The 17,646-nt window shown below is 38.8% G+C and overlaps 1 protein-coding gene across 1 annotated transcript in view; it reads left to right on the top strand.

Moving 5' to 3' along the window:
• LOC126473950 (DNA cross-link repair 1A protein-like) overlaps positions 1 to 17,646 on the top strand; it is a 62,912-nt gene that overhangs the window by 29,569 nt on the left and 15,697 nt on the right. The window contains exons 4-7 of the mRNA XM_050101312.1: positions 3,841 to 4,053; positions 8,813 to 8,953; positions 12,630 to 12,741; positions 14,669 to 14,812. Coding sequence (XP_049957269.1) covers positions 3,841 to 4,053; positions 8,813 to 8,953; positions 12,630 to 12,741; positions 14,669 to 14,812 — 610 coding nt within the window. The remainder of the gene's footprint in view (positions 1 to 3,840; positions 4,054 to 8,812; positions 8,954 to 12,629; positions 12,742 to 14,668; positions 14,813 to 17,646) is intronic.

Here is a 17,646-nt window from a genome sequence, read left to right as displayed (position 1 = left end):
GATTACCAGACCCGTAACTGAGGATAAAATTAACACATTTCGTAATTCCCTTGCTGACAGAGACTGGTTTGGCCATTGTAGTGTCGATGGACATTACACATCAAGTAATGATCTGCCAGCCAAAATAATATTTGATAGATTTTTTAATGCATTCTTGACCCTATTTAACCATAGTATTCCCATAAAGAAAATCAAAATAATGGACAGCAGCCACAAATCCAGATCTCAAAACAGACAAAATATATGGTACACTAAACAGCTAACAGATCTAAAGAAACAAGTTTTGGTACTGTACAACATATACAATAGTATGAAGTCTGACTGTGCCAAATCAGCCTATGTGGAATGCAGGAATGAATACAAAAAAGCCATCCTGCAAGCCAAAAAAACCTACAATGCCAACAGCATACATAATTCCACCAATAAATGCAAAACCGCTTGGAAAGTAATTAACAGTGCTGCCACAGATACTAAAAAAGACAAAATTTATATCCCACCACAAACACTCAATGAGTTTTTTATTAATTCAGTGAAAGAAATAGGAGACGCAATTATCAAACCAGACATTAGTCCATCATAGTTACTCTCCCAAAACTGGGGTAGACAGTCACTAAATACAAGCATGCTAACCTTCTCCGAAGTATCGCCAAGATATGTACAAGGGGTCATAAAACAACTGAAATCATCTGATAGCTTAGAAATATATGGCATATCATGCAACCTGCTAAAAAAAGTGTGTGATTGCATTCTCTACCCTTTAACCCATTGCATAAACAAGTGCTTACTTGAGGGATATTTTCCTGATGAGTTAAAACTGTCTAGGATTGTCCCAGTATACAAATAGGGAGATAAAGACTCTCCATCTAGTTACAGGCCTATTTCAATAGTACCCACATTCTCCAAGGTAATAGAATGCATCATGTACCAACAATTATCATCTCACTTTGAGAATCTAGGAATAATTAATGCTACACAATACGGGTTTAGGAAGAATCTGTCGACCATTGATGCAATCAACACGGTAGTCAGTTACATCCTCGAAGTTTTTGAGAACAAAGGCTTTGCTCAGGTCTCATTCTGTGACCTAAGCAAGGCCTTCGACTATGTTGAGCAAACGCCACTACTAGAGAAACTAGAATTCTACGGCATCAAAGGAAACAGTCTCAGACTATTAAAAGGTTATCTCAACAACCGTAAACAGGTAGTTTGTGTTGGTAAGGAAATGTCAAACATAGAAAATGTCAAAGTAGGTGTGCCTCAGGGATCTGTACTGGGGCCCTTCCTGTTTCTGATAATGATCAATGACCTCCCCTCGTTTATTAGATCCACCACTATATTGTATGCAGATGATACGACTTTTCTTCATAGCAGTAACAATCTTAATGATCTTAAAACCTGTTCTGAAAATACACTCACTCATGCAGCATATTGGTTCAGAGCAAATGGTTTCCTGCTAAATGAAAATAAAACTCAGCAGATAATCTTCACTCTAAGAGACAAGCCACTATCTGATGACCCTAGTTCTGTTAAATTCCTGGGAGTTTATTTAGACGAAAAGTTATCCTGGGGCCAACATGTAAACTATATTAGTAGTAAGCTATCTAGAGTAATTTATTTATTAAGACAACTCAGAAATTGTGTACCTGAAACATACATCAGATCATCTTATTTTGCATTTTTCCAAAGTATAATATCCTATGGCATTACCTTGGGGGGTAACTGTAGTCATATATGACATCCTATTATTGCAGAAGAAATGACTGTAATAAACCTCTACATATACAATGTCTTAATCTTTACGAAGAAGAACCTACAAGATGTGAAACGTAGAGAAAATGTACATTGTTACAACACAAAAAGCTTCAAACACATATACACGCCTTACCACAGACTATCAAAATCAATAAATAGCTATGAAGTCACAGGGCACAAACTATTTAATAAGTTGCCACATGCCACACAGGATCTTCCTGAACATACATTCAAAGATAGACTGCATGAATGGTTTATTGCCCACCCGTTCTATGATATCAATGAATTCTTCAACTGTAAAATGCAGTAATCCAACAGATGACCCACTGTACATTTATTGTAATATAAGCTAAAATATTTCAGTAGTCAATACCTTATCACACTGTATTATAAATTGTAACTTCATTTAACGTTGTCAATTGCTGTAATGGCCTAAAGACAATAAAATCTTTATTATTATTATTATTATTATTATTATTATTATTATTATCATCATTATCATAATACAACACAGTACATGCTATAAAAGAACAGAATTGTTATTTACATTACAGTTTAATATCACAGGTCATGAAATCCTTTATATTGTAGAATGGGTTTACAACTATCAGTCTGTTACCATGACTAGATTTTTTTGCAAAAACAGTTAAATATTTGTGACAAGCGAGAATATAAATGTTCACTACTGATATAATCACATGTCCTGTGCTCTGATTGACTGACAGAAGAAAATCGAGTAGTTGCCATCATGAAAAATTCAGTGCCTGCAAAGCTAACTTGCCATATTTGTCACTGTTCATATTTGTGCTTACTTACTATGAAAATATGCAGCTTCAATGAAAGACAGCAGTAAAGATCGCTCCAAAACTCATCTTCACCACTCTTTTTCTGAAGTGTATGTTTTCTATGTAAAACCTTTACTGTTTTATATGTTGACCATAGTTAAAACGATACATAAATTTGAGTTGGCTGGTTATGATTATGGTGGAAACTAGTTTTTAAAAAAAATTTTAAAGAAAAATATGAGTCAGTATTTAGATCATCTTTTTATGTTCAAAACAGTAAAGTCAGTTCTCGGAATCAAAATGATCAGTAAGCAGTAATTTTAGTCTTAGGTTTGGTGTCTGTCTGCGCACTAGTGATGTTCAGAGACAGTGTTCAAACTGTCTGTGATGAATATTGTTTTAGAGATGTTCCTGACCTGTGAATTTCTTTTTGTAGGGGGAGATGAAGTGTTTGGTGTATTAGATACTCCAAAGAGCTAGTTGCCCATTTGGCTGATACTGCAGCCATTATTTGCAAAACCTCTGGTTGATTTGAGTGTATTAGACAACCATTTACATGTAGATGCCAGTTTTGCATTAATGTAAGTGGATGACATTTTCAGCAGAATCTGACAGCAGCTTGAACACCCATCTTAAACATCACTAGTGTCAAAGCCTTATGGATCCCTAGTAGGGAACGGTGTATCTGTGACATTTTTGTCACATAAAAAAGTATTTCCTTTATCTCCTTGAACTACACTAAAATTTTGTATATGTAGTTTTTTATAGCTTGTATTTCATTTATACTCCTGGTGCTTTATATACACTGGGAACTGCCAGCATTATATTCTAGTGAAATCTCAGTTGAAGAGACAGATCAAATGTCTGAGTAAAACAGTACAAGTTTCATTGTTTTGTAACGGTTCATTTCACTTTTACTACACATCACTATTGAATGTTATACTGATTTGACTTGTACATTATTGAATATATTTAGTTTTCTGTTGCAAGGCCTGGTCTGTATATATTTTCAGGCTAATGGTGAATTGAACAAGGTGCCCCAGTGTTTTAAGATATTGAACATATATTTAGCAGCTGAAGGTTTAAATTCCTGTTCTACCTTTGACATTTAGCTTTCCATGGTTTCTCTCAGTCACATCTAACAAGATCTCCAACAATTTCGCTCACAATCCATATCTAGTCATAGCAATTTTCTATACATATTGGATTCCACACTGTTTATGCTCCAAACGTCCCCTCATTGCTTAATGGCAGAGAAAATACATATTTCCTTTTGTAAGCCCCGTTGTTTACTATTCTGCAGGAAAAAAGTCAGCAAAAGATGAGTGGAAAAAACTTATGGATCGTATGAAGGCAAGAGGGTATGAAGATATGCAGGTCGTTTCATCAGAAAGTGTGTCATCAAGTAGCGAAAGTATTGCTCCAAGAAACGCTGCTCCAAGAAACATTTCTGGAAGAAACAATGTGTCTGATACTTCAAAAGAGAAGAAATGCCCTTTTTATAAGAAGATTCCAGGTAATTGCTGTATAATGTTCCATTTCGTAAGTGGACCTGCATGTCATATTATTAGACAGTAGTTTCAATTGGCAAATTGTAGTTCATAATGGGGGTATTACCAGTGAAATTCAGATTTTAATATAGTAAAAAGATTTGATTAAGCAATGAAATGTAGCATTTTAAACAAAAATAGAAAATTTTAGTAATAAACAAAATAACAGTTGGCCTTAGTCTCTAGCATGATGTACACGTAACGTATGCAAATATTTTATCCTGTGACTCCTGTTACAGCCTCTACCCATGGACATTTACTAGTGAGCATTCATTCTGAAGCATGATACATGTAATCTGGCTGCTATCTAAAGCCATGGCTTGAGATAATTCTTGTTTTGTCAATTTTATATATGACAGGAGCCACTCAGCTTCATCTAATCTAAGGTACCATCATATGATGTAACAAGGCCCAAATTTTACAACTGGTTGGCTGATTTTTGAACCTCTTTAAACAAAATAAGTTGTATATAATTTCATACCCCCCCATGAACCATGGAACTTGCCGTTGGTGGGGAGGCTTGCATGCCTCAGCGATACAGATGGCCGTACCGCAGGTGCAACCACAACGGAGGGGTATCTGTTGAGAGGCCAGACAAACGTGTGGTTCCTGAAGAGGGGCAGCAGCCTTTTCAGTAGTTGCCGGGGCAACAGTCTGGATGATTGACTGATCTGGCCTCGAAACAATAACCAAAACGGCCTTGCTGTAACTGGTACTGCGAATGGCTGAAAGCAAGGGGAAACTACAGCCATAATTTTTCCCGAGGGCATGCAGCTTTACTGTATGGTTAAATGATGATGGCATCCTCTTGGGCAAAATATTCCGGAGGTGAAATAGTCCTCCATTCGGATCTCCGGGCGGGGACTACTCAAGAGGACGTTGTTATCAGGAGAAAGAAAACTGGCGTTCTACAGGTCGGAGTGTGGAATGTCAGATCCCTTAATCGAGCAGGTAGGTTAGAAAATTTAAAAAGGGAAATGGATAGGTTAAAGTTAGATTTAGTGGGAATTAGTGAAGTTCAGTGGCAGGGGGAACAAGACTTTTGGTCAAGTGAATACAGGGTTATAAATACAAAATCAAATAGAGGTAATGCAGGAGTAGGTTTAATAATGAATAAAAAAAATAGGCGTGCGGGTAAGCTACTACAAACAACTTAGTGAACGCATTATTGTGGCCAAGATAGACACGAAGCCCACGTCTACTACAGTAGTACCAGTTTATATGCCAACTAGCTCTGCAGATGATGAGGAATTGATGAAATATATGATGAGATAAAAGAAATTATTCAGATAGTGGGGGGAGATGAAAATTTAATAGTCATGGGTGACTGAAATTCGAGTGTAGAAAAAGGGAGAGAAGGAAACATAGTAGGTGAATATGGATTGGGGCTAAGAAATGAAAGAGGAAGCCATCTGGTAGAATTTTGCACAGAGCATAACTTAATCATAACTAACACTTGGTTCAAGAATCATGAAAGAAGGTTGTATACATGGAAGAATCCCGGAGATACTAAAAGGTATCAGATAGATTATATAATGGTAAGACAGAGATTTAGGAACCAGGTTTTAAATTGTAAGACATTTCCAGGGGCAGATGCGGACTCTGACCACAATCTATTGGTTATGAACTGCAGATTAAAATTGAAGAAACTGCAAAAACGTGGGAATTTAAGGATATGGGACCTGGATAAACTGACTAAACTAGAGGTTCTACAGAGTTTCAGGGAGAGCATAAGGGAACAATTGACAGCAGTGGGGGAAAGAAGTACAGTAGAAGAAGAATGGGTAGCTCTGAGGGATGAAGTAGTGAAGGCAGCAGAGGATCAAGTAGGTAAAAAGACGAGGGCTAGTAGAAATACTTGGGTAACAGAAGAAATATTGAATTTAATTGATGAAAGGAGAAAATACAAAAATGCAGTAAATGAAGCAGGCAAAAAGGAATACAAACGTCTCAAAAATGAGATTGACAGGAAGTGCAAAATGGCTAAGCAGGGATTGCTAGAGGACAAATGTAAGGATGTAGAGGCTTATCTCACTAGGGGCAAGATAGATACTGCCTACAGGAAAATTAAAGAGACCTTTGGAGAAAAAAGAGCCACTTGTATGAATATCAAGAGCTCGGATGGAAACCCAATTCTAAGCAAAGAAGGGAAAGCAGAAAGATGGAAGGAGTATATAGATGGTCTATACAAGGGCGATGTACTTGAGGACAATATTATAGAAATGGAAGAGAATGTAGATGAAGATGAAATGGGAGATACGATACTGCGTGAAGAGTTTGACAGAGCACTGAAAGACCTGAGCTGAAACAAGGCCCCGGGAGTAGACAACATGCCATTGGAACTACTGACGGCCTTGGGAGAGCCAGTCCTGACAAAACTCTACCATCTGTGAGGAAGATGTATGAGACAGGCGAAATACCTTCAGACTTCAAGAAGAATATAATAATTCCAATCCCAAAGAAAGCATGTATTGACAGATGTGAAAATTACCGAACTATCAGTTTAATAACTCACAGCTGCAAAATACTAACGCGAATTCTTTACAGATGAATGGAAAAACTGGTAGAAGCCGACATCGGGGAAGATCAGTTTGGATTCCGTAGAAATATTGGAACACATGAGGCAATACTGACCTTACGACTTATCTTAGAAGAAAGATTAAGGAAAGGCACACCTACGTTTCTAGCATTTGTAGACTTAGAGAAAGCTTTTGACAATGTTGACTGGAATACTCTCTTTCAAATTCTAAAGGTGGCAGGGGTAAAATACAGGGAGCGAAAGGCTATTTACAATTTGTACAGAAACCAGATGGCAGTTATAAGAGTCGAGGGACATGAAAGGGAAGCAGTGGTTGGGAAAGGAGTGAGACAGGGTTGTAGCCTCTCCCCAATGTTATTCGATCTGTATATTGAGCAAGCAGCAAAGGAAACAAAAGAAAAATTCGGAGTAGGTATTAAAATCCATGGAGAAGAAATAAAAACTTTGCGGTTCGCCGATGACATTGTGATTCTATTAGAGACAGCAAAGGACTTGGAAGAGCAGTTGAACGGAATGGACAGTGTCTTGAAAGGAGGATATAAGATGAACATCAACAAAAGCAAAACGAGGATAATGGAATGTAGTCGAATTAAGTCAGGTGATGCTGAGGGAATTAGATTAGGAAATGAGACACTTAAAGTAGTAAAGGAGTTTTGCTATTTTGGGAGCAAAATAACTGATGATGGTCGAAGTAGAGAAGATATAAAATGTAGACTGGCAACGGCAAGTAAAGCGTTTCTGAAGAAGAGAAATTTGTTAACATCGAGTATAGATTTAAGTGTCAGGAAGTCATTTCTGAAAGTATTTGTATGGAGTGTAGCCATGTATGGAAGTGAAACATGGACGGTAAATAGTTTGGACAAGAAGAGAATAGAAGCTTTCGAAATGTGGTGCTACAGAAGAATGCTGAAGATTAGATGGGTAGATCACATAACTAATCAGGAGGTATTGAATAGAATTGGGGAGAAGAGGAGTTTGTGGCACAACTTGATGAGAAGAAGGGATCGGTTGGTAGGATATGTTCTGAGGCATCAACGGATCACAAATTTAGCATTGGAGGGCAGCGTGGAGGGTAAAAATCGTAGAGAGATGAATACACTAAGCAGATTCAAAAGGATGTAGGTTGCAGTACGTACTGGGAGATGAAGAAACTTGCACAGGATAGGGTAGCATGGAAAGCTACATCAAACCAGTCTCAGGACTGAAGACCACAACAACAACAACAACATAGTTTCATAAATCTTCTGGATTCTACACATTAACAATTGCACCATCTGGCTTCAGCCAGCCATGGACTGTTGGCTTGTAGTACTGTTGACTGCGAGTCACTGTTATTGAACCATGATCATGGCATCAGAATAGTGACACAACTAATCTTACGGACATCACTGTCAAAATGCTGTTCCTAGTGAAGCCCATGTAATCATAATGAGTTTGGGTCATTATTAAACCTGGTCTGAGTCAGTGAAACACTTGGATCTTGTCATTGCTTATAAGGTATTAAACCCTGGGAAAAAAAATATCAACAGGATCTTCTCATTGCTTATAAGGTATTAAACCCTGGCAAAAAAGATATCAACAGGATCTCCTCATTGCTTATAAGGTATTAAACCCTGGCAAAAAAGAAATCAACAGTGGTTGGAAGGCTTTCTTTTTTGAGCAGGCAGTGAGACTACTAGAAAATGAATGCTCGTGTGGCCGGGACGGAGGGGGGGGGGGGGGCATTTGGTTTGTGATACATCCGAAGGAACTGCTTCAGTTTAGGAGTACTTAGCTTTCACTGTGTTGATTGGGATTGTAACTGATCTAAATGAACAGAAGTTGTGCCTCATGATATTTTCCTCTCATACTTGTAAACTTTAGAGCGACAGTATCCATTCCATAGTTAAGTTTCAAATCGCATATCTGGTATTACAGTGTGTCTTACGTGCACTGCAGATATCTTAATGAAAGATGTTTTGCTCATTATGTGTTGATTCCTGCTACATCCATTTTGAGTGTGTTGCAGTCCGTCTGTTACTTCTTAGTTTGTTTCTCATTTGCTAATATTTAGACAGTTGAAAATTTCTGTAAAATTTGATTTTGTCTGGTCAATAATGTCCATTGTTTGTGTGTATAAATTTCATTGATTTTTTATTAACATGAACCTAGATGTAATTCTGTCTTTCTGTGCATTCTTCTTTCAGATACAACATTTGTTGTTGATGCGTTCCAGTATGGGATCATTCCGGGCATTACTTCATACTTCCTGACACATTTTCATTTGGACCACTACATAGGTCTTCGTAAAGGTTTCAGTAAACCAATCTACTGCAGTGCAGTTACAGGCAAGTTTAGGAATACCTGTTGAATATAGATGAAGTATAATCATGTAAATTATATTATTACATAAATACACAAATAAACAGTTGAATTAGATATAGCCATTGTGATGGAAACTCAGCACTTATCATCCTGGCAGTCTGAATAGTTTGGTATGATTCGTAGTGTCATCAGACCTTATATTGACAAATGGGGTGACAGTCAAATTCAGGAAGGGCAAAACTCACGATATCTCATTGAGTTTGATTGTTGCCAGATTGTGGATACAAGCAGTATGTGACTCTTCATAATGGAGGTCATGCAGGCCCTGGGGCTTTTTATAGCCTCTTTATAAAGGATGTACCACAAATTCCTCACTGCCATAAGAATGAGCTGCCTGGGCTGTAATGTGTTGATGACGTGGATCACTGTCAACTCTTGCAAAATGTAGACGTATTACCCAGAAGCATCTGTGCAGTGCAGGGGATACAGAAGCCACCACCCCGGATGTATACTTCTATTTACTGTGCGTCACAGAACAGAGAGATTGCTGTGGGTAAAGTAGTGTTACCATTGGATGCAGCACAGCTGTACTGATACGTGGTACCCTTTATCACCTAGTGATGGCAAAGTATTAGCACATCATAGGTACACAAGGGGTATATTCCACCTCTCAACATTCGAATAGGTGGTGGAAATATTCTCAAATGAGGGATATGTAATTAAGGTGAATACTGAATATTAGATCCCTTATTTGTCTGACATTGTTTTTAACTGGTGAACAATGTAGGAACCTACTGCCTGACCTGACTGTATGCATCCATTGATTTGCCTAAGCACCTCACAGGTGACCAGTGTCTTCAGAAAACCAATGTACTTCATCTCATTGCTACTGAATTGTTTGAGAAAACCTGACACACGGGAAGGTCTTTGTGTGGCTTCCAGCTCATGTGGTTTCAATACTATTGAACACACTCGGGATGCCATTAAAGGAGTCGTGCTCACTTTGCAGGACCAACTGAGGTGACGCGATGGCTTGCACACTGGACATTTGTTCGGGAAGACGAGAGTTCAAATCCGCATCCTGTCATACAGATTTATGTTTTCTGTGATTTCCGTAAATCTCTCCAGGCATCCTTTGAAAGGGTGTGGCTGATATCCTTCCACAGCCTCGAAATAGTCCAGGCTTCTGCTCTGTCGCTAATGACCTTGATGTCAATGGTGCATTAAACCCTTAAATCTACATCTACATAGATTCTCTGCAAGCCACCATATCGTGCGTGGCATAGGGTACCATGTACTTGTGGTGTCACCGCCAGACACCACACTTGCTAGGTGGTAGCCTTTAAATCGGCCACGGTCCGCTAGTATACGTCGGACCCGCGTGTCGGCACTGTCAGTGATTGCAGACCGAGCGCCACCACACGCCAGGTCTAGAGAGGCTTCCTAGCACTCGCCCCAGTTGTACAGCCGACTTTGCTAGCGATGCTACACTGACACATACGCTCTCATTTGCCGAGACGATAGTTAGCATAGCCTTCAGCTACGTCATTTGCTACGACCTAGCAAGGCGCCATTACCAGTTTATATTGAGATTGTTATTAACGAATCAACAAGAGTGATGTACACTAATAATGGATTAAAGTTAAGTATTCCAAGAACTACGTTCTTTTCTTATTAGACTCAACTCCTTTAATTGTTCCAGACCTCACGCCAGTCTGCGTGAGCTTTGAACGCGTGCATTTAGGCCTCCTCTAGCAACACGGTGTTGGCTCTTCTGCCAACACTACAGTACTAGTACTTGTCATTTCCTTTCTCGTTCCACTCGCAAATAGAGCGAGGCAACAATGACTGTCTATGCCTCCATATGAGCTCTAATTTCTTATATCCTATCGGTAAATGGTCCTATTTTGAAGAATTTTGATAAATTGTACCATTCTGATCAATAAATTAGTTTATATGGACATAGTGACATTACTTTCCAGGTAAATGTTATACTAATATACAGCTCATGATGAAAATTGAAGAGAGTGTCATGCTTCCCTTCCTTGATGTAGAGGTGTACAGAAAACCCGATGGCTCACTCAGCCACAGAGTGTACAGAAAACCAACCAGTACCGATATGCAGGTGCACAGCAGCTCCCACCATTATGCAGTAATTATTACAGTAATAATAATAATAATAATAATAATAATAATAGCAGTAGTAATTCTGCACTACGCACTGGTGTACTGATTTAGGACACTTGAAGGTAAAGTGTAGAATCACTTCATCCTCCTACTGTATGTGCAGGGTGTCAGCAAATATGCGGAAAAGTTATCTGCCAAGTGCGTGGCAAGCCAATATATTGATGCAGCAACTAAATGTGGCATGCTAGGATCTCCAGTTCTGGACTTTATAAAGTTGGCTTTGAGAGTGTTATAGTATACACTGTGAGATCTAGTGTCTAGTTAATACATGTCTTATGAAAAACAAAGGCACATATGGCTCACACAACACAGGAAGTCAGCAGTGGTGGAACATTGCCACAGTTATATATTACACGTTTTCCATAAGCTCGCATGCTGGCTGTGAAGCCTTACCTTCAAGAGAGAGATGTGAGAGGTGATTGGAATTGTGAGGCAGCATGCCAGTATGAATTGTAAATGACAAATACAGGCTCCGATCATATTGACTGACAGCCATAACTGGCCTTTGGGCTGACATTGCTCACATGGTTTCCCCACTCAAATGTGGCAATAAACATAAAGACGGAAGGCTCAGAGTGCACTCAGTTGTCTAGGCTGCCACTGTGGGAGTGAAATGGCTTGTTCCTCACTCACTGATATGAGCCAATGGAAATTAAAATAAAAACTACTATTAATAAAGGATGTCAGTCTCAACTTCCTCCTTGAATTAAAATAGAGTTCAATGATGTTCAGGACAAAATGGCTCTAGGAGCAGGATGAAATCAACATTATATAACATTTTAAAACAGGAATGGCCAGTAGTATGAAGAGTAACTCTGATGAAGACTGTTCGCAACAGTGGTCTACAAAACAACATGACAGTGTGACCATATACTCGTGACCGTATACTCAGAAAGATGGGCATATACTCGGAAAAGTGTTACCGAATAAAAACAATAATGCAGACCCAAGTGAACACCATTGCTGATAGGACACCAACCCCTTCAAATTCCTTATAAAATCAATGTTATTTATTGAGCTAGAGGCTTGAGACAGCTTAATTTTTTGATGGAACTAAGCGTAATACCAACATTCCTCAAATTCACACAATAATTGGAATAATTAGGGAACCTTGCCCGGTCTTCTGAAAGAAACCATCCAATCAGATCACATGATTAGTTAAAAAGAAAAGAAAAACTAATTCATACTGTGTAAGATGAAAATCCAGGACATTTTACTGTCCAAAAAGAGTGCCTGGGGACATCAGGACAATTCGTCAAAAATAGGAACTGTTGTGAGAAAAGCAAGAGGGATTGGAATGCAAAATGGAGGCATGGTAACATTTATAGTCTATTGGTGGTGACAACCACATTACTTGTTGTCTAACCGTATTGTAATGACAATTTTGTGGCTTAAAATTTTGTTTAACATTCAGCTTTTTTAAACCAAACCTATTGTGTCAACTTGCAGAGAATATTATTGTGTTATTGAAAGTGAATAAAATATATGATTGTTAATTTTTATGCTTACTAGCTGCCCTTGTCAAGAAAAAAATTGGTGTGGATGAGAAGTACTTGACTGTCCTAGAACTTAATGATGAAAGAGTGATTGGAATGGTTCGGGTTACAGCATTAGATGCAAATCAGTAAGTTGACAAATTTGTATCTCCACTTCTGCCTTACAATAAAATATATAGATGTGACTTAAATTCCACACCACTACCTTTCTAAAAAGTTAAAGTATTTTTGTTCAGTAATATTACTAATATCAAGAAGTATAGAATAAAAATTTCAAAATGTTGAAAAATTTTGTGTATGTTTTCTTTTGTTGCTCTTTTATTTACACTGAGGTGGCAAACGTCATGGGATAGCAGTATGCACATGTACAGATGTCAGTAGTATCATGTACACAGGGTATAAAAGGGCAGTGCACTGGCATTTGTACTCAGCTGATCCACGTGAAAAGGTTTGTAACATGATTATGGCTACACAGTGGGAATTAACAGGCTTTGAATACAGAACGGTGGTTGGAGCTGGACACATGAGACATTCCATTTCAGAAATCATAAGAGTAAAAGTTAAAGTATTTTTGTTCAGTAATATTACTAATATCAAGAAGTATAGAATAAAAATTTCAAAATGTTGAAAAATTTTGTGTATGTTTTCTTTTGTTGCTCTTTTATTTACACTGAGGTGGCAAACGTCATGGGATAGCAGTATGCACATGTACAGATGTCAGTAGTATCATGTACACAGGGTATAAAAGGGCAGTGCACTGGCATTTGTACTCAGCTGATCCACGTGAAAAGGTTTGTAACATGATTATGGCTACACAGTGGGAATTAACAGGCTTTGAATACAGAACGGTGGTTGGAGCTGGACACATGAGACATTCCATTTCAGAAATCATAAGAGAATTCAATATTCTGAGATTCGCAACGTCAGGAGTGTTCTGAGAGTACCAGATTTCAGGCATTACCTCTCACCACGGACAACGCAGTGGCCGATGGCCTTCACGTAATGACCAAGCGTAGCGGCACTAGTGTAGAGTCTTCAGTGGCAACAGACAAGCACCAAGCCTTGAAGTAACCGCAGAAATCAACGTTTGATGTATGGCGAACGTATCCGTAAGGACAGTGCGGCAAATTTTTGCGTAAATGGGCTATGGCAGCACACGACTGACACGAGTCTCTTTGCTAACAACATGAAATAGCCGGCAGTGCCTCTCCTGGCCTGTTGACCATATCAGTTGGGCCCTAGACAACTGGAAAACCTTCAGATGAGTCCGAATTTCAGTTGATAAGAGATGATGGTAAGGTTGAAGTGTGACGCAGCCCTCATGAAGCCATGGACCCCAATTGTCAATAAGGAATTGTGCAAGCAGGTGATGGCTGCATAATGGTGTCAGCTGTATTTACATGGAATGGACTGGGTCCTTTGGTTCAACTGACTGTAAATGGTTATGTTAGGCTGCTTGGAAACCATGTGTATGCATTCTTGGACTTCACATTCCAAAATAATGATGAGGTTTTTATGGATAACAATGGACAATGTCAGTGGCTCAGAATAGTTGCTTTGAAGAACGTCCCTGACAATTCGAGCAAATGACCTGCCCATCCAGATTGCCCAAAATTAATCCCATAAAACATTTATGGGACATAATTGAGAGAGCATGTCATGCACAAAATCCTTTCATGGCAACACTATTGCACTTATGGCCGGCTGTAGAGGCATCATGGCCAATATTTCTGCCGGGTCAGTGTCAAGTTGCTGCACTATGCTGGGCAAGAGTAGGTTCGACACGATATTAGGAGGTATCCCATGGCTTTTGTCATCTCAGTGTATGCTATGTCTCTTGCATAAAAATTACAAACATTCAACTTACTAAGGAATGTACTGTATAATCTAGGAAAACCTCATTTCACAGTTTTCTTAAATGTAAGAGCGTTGTTTTTTAAAGATGTAATTTTAGCATAAGAATTTTAGTAGGAGTAAGTGGAATGACAAATAATGGATGTTTTTACCGACATGGTGATTTTTTTTCATAACATATATTCTGTTTTACTTTTGCAGTTGTCCTGGTTCAATTATGCTACTGTTTCAGCTACCTGATGGTAGAAATTTTTTACATGTGGGTGATTTTCGTTATCATGGAGTCATGAAGTCATTTCCAGCCATTCAACACTGCTCTATAAACAAGCTATTCCTCGACACCACGTAAGCAGGTTTTTTTGCTTTTTTATTGTCATCCTGTTTCTGTAAAATATTTCTTCAACCATTTTGAGTATTTTCATCACGTACTTTTGTCCAGCTCTCTTGATAGATGATGCCCTGCTTAACTAGCATTTGGAACCATGGCACCAACTACTGTTTTTCATTTTCACTACTTAGTTAACACTGTGCTCATTAATAATTTTGAAACTGAAATGAAACATGCACAGAAATTTGAAAGAGTGTTGAATTAAGGTCGGCTCTAACAGAAGGAGACAATTGACAAAAGAATTCTAATGGCCTGTGAAGTTGCAGGAATGTATGCCGGGAGGAAATTTCACATTAAAAGTGTGGGGTAGACTGAGACGTGGCACTGTCGTTGTTTATGGGAAGTGCTGTTACTAATTGTCATCTGCACACTAAAAGTTTGGGTTTGAATCTTGCTTGCTTTAAGTATTTGGATTTGAATGTTGCTGTGACATGCCAGGAAGTTATGTTTAAGTGTGTACTCTAATTCATTGTGAGAGAGATTCATTGTGGGAAAAAAATTCTGATGCTGTGGTTAAGCCATTCATCTGCCATTCCCTCCTACCATTGATGTTTCTCCATAAATTTACAAAGGAAAACCTCTGTGAAGTTTGGAGAGGGTGATAGTAGTGTAAGTGACTTAAACATTGAGTTGGCATGTGATGTGTGTTGGCATCACATAGAAAGGTAAGGATACCGGTGTCGCAGTTTTAATCTGTTGGGAGATATCGGCATCTAGGACCACTGTACTGAAACTGTTTGAATCAAATGCCGAGAGAATCATTTTCCAAGGTGAAAATACCTGTGCACAGGCAATATTTAGTTATTCCTTACGTGGAGCAGCAAGATGATGAAGTTTGGCATTTATCGGGCTTTCACCTTATTTGTTTACATTTCACGTTGATCTTGAATCCCAACCACAAATTCTGAGAAACTTTGTAAATCATCTCTGAGGATAGTAGAACAAAGATTATGCAATATATATTTCAGTCAGCTTTTATTGGTTTTTCAAAAACACACACACACACACAAAGAAAAATAACCCCTAGATTTCAGAACCACAAGCCCCCTCTTCAGGGCAAGAAAGGAGGAAGAACAGAACACATATGTGAGGGTGTGGGGTGAAATAAATAGGATAGCAAGCATTTGCCAGACAAAATGTAAAGAACAGAGGAGGAAGAGCTTAGATAGACAAAGAAAGAAATGCACGAGTAACGGATTGAAGTGACAAGAGATAAGTACCAAAAAGGTGGTAAGAAGAAGTGGGGGGGGGGGGGGGGGGAATAGGAAATCAGATGCAAGAAGTGTAGTGGAAGGGAAGGAGGGGGGGAGGTGTAAGTGAGTGTAGAAGACTGATATAATTTGAAACTGGGAGGTAGTAGGGTGGAACAGTGTGTCGAAGGGAGGCCTCAGATGGATCCGGTGTTGAATCATGCTGTTGTGCGTATTGAGTAACTAAATACTAGGGTTACAGACAGTTTATCTGTGATGGTTCATTTTTTCCACTACTTTTGTGTGATTTATTTGTACATATGACAGGCAAATCTGGTAAACCAATAAGAAAAGTTAAGAAATGCACCTATGATACACAGTTTGTAGAGCAATTTTAATGTCTCATATTTTGTATGAAATCTGTGCTAGCAGATGACAGTAAGCTCCAGAAGGATTCTTACAGCCAGAAAGAGCTCAGCAGTGCCACATTCCTAACCCGTGCATCTGTCCTTTCCCTCACAGCCATTGCCACCCTTTCCTTCACTCCTTGCATCCTTTTTCTCCTTGCCCACTCTATGTGCTGCAACCCATCATCCCAGTTGAACTGTACAGTTGGCACAATTTAGTCAGCCAGAAAAAGGCAGGTGTGTGTGTATGGGGGGGGACTGATTTAGCACACTCATTTGGGATCATGCTGTGCCAGCGATAAAGCCAGAGTAAAATATTTATAACATTCCACGTATTTCATAAACGTTTTAAGACATAAAATGAGACTTTGGGAAATGGTAGCACACAAAGAGGAGGCTACCATGTTATTGCACTAACAACAGACTTTTTTGATGAGAGAATGTGATTTTTAAGGGTCATCAATAGCTAGTGAAATGAGAAATGCTATGGGTTTTGGAACAACATAAGTGAAGACATTACACGTTTAGTTTGTGCCAAGGACATGCTTTGTCATAAGTTACTGACATTACTTGTCCCCAGTTCCTCTCTTAATAAACTTAGTAAACCACTGTTTTAGAATTCTCTCACAATTGTGTCTGCACAACATGTTAGTGAGGTGATACAGCATAAATTTCCCTGTGTGTTGGCAAAAGAAGCAAATTTCAACATGGCAACAAGATAAATGTGTAGGTTTTACCCAAAATTCGCCACTCGTGATGCTTCTCTGAAAGTTCCAAATGGTTAACAAACCAGGCAAAAATAAATCACTGCATTCTCAGCAGAATTCCTTTTAGATAGTAACCAAAGCAGAAGTGATAGATCTTTTTGAATGGTCACCATGCAAGTGTGGGCATGGATGGGCTCCACTTAATATTTACAAAAAAAATGTTTAGAACGGCACTCACCCTCCAGCTCTTGGCATCTCCCCTATAGCACTTGCCCATTAATCCCCACCACTACTGCTCTCCCCACATGTGCCCTGCTGACTGTGCATCTACTGGCCACGTTATTCTGTGCTGACTCTATCTTTACTCTTACCAGTATCTGTATTCCTGCAAGGGCTTTTCATGCCCGTGGTGTAAAATAAGGTAAGCATAAACTATCGAAGGGCACTTATAAGTCATATAATACTCTACAGAAAGTTAAAAATGTAG

Source organism: Schistocerca serialis, chromosome 4, assembly GCF_023864345.2.
Source record: "Schistocerca serialis cubense isolate TAMUIC-IGC-003099 chromosome 4, iqSchSeri2.2, whole genome shotgun sequence".
NCBI classification, from domain to species: Eukaryota; Metazoa; Arthropoda; class Insecta; order Orthoptera; family Acrididae; genus Schistocerca; species Schistocerca serialis.
This window is presented reverse-complemented; position numbering and strand designations above follow the sequence as displayed.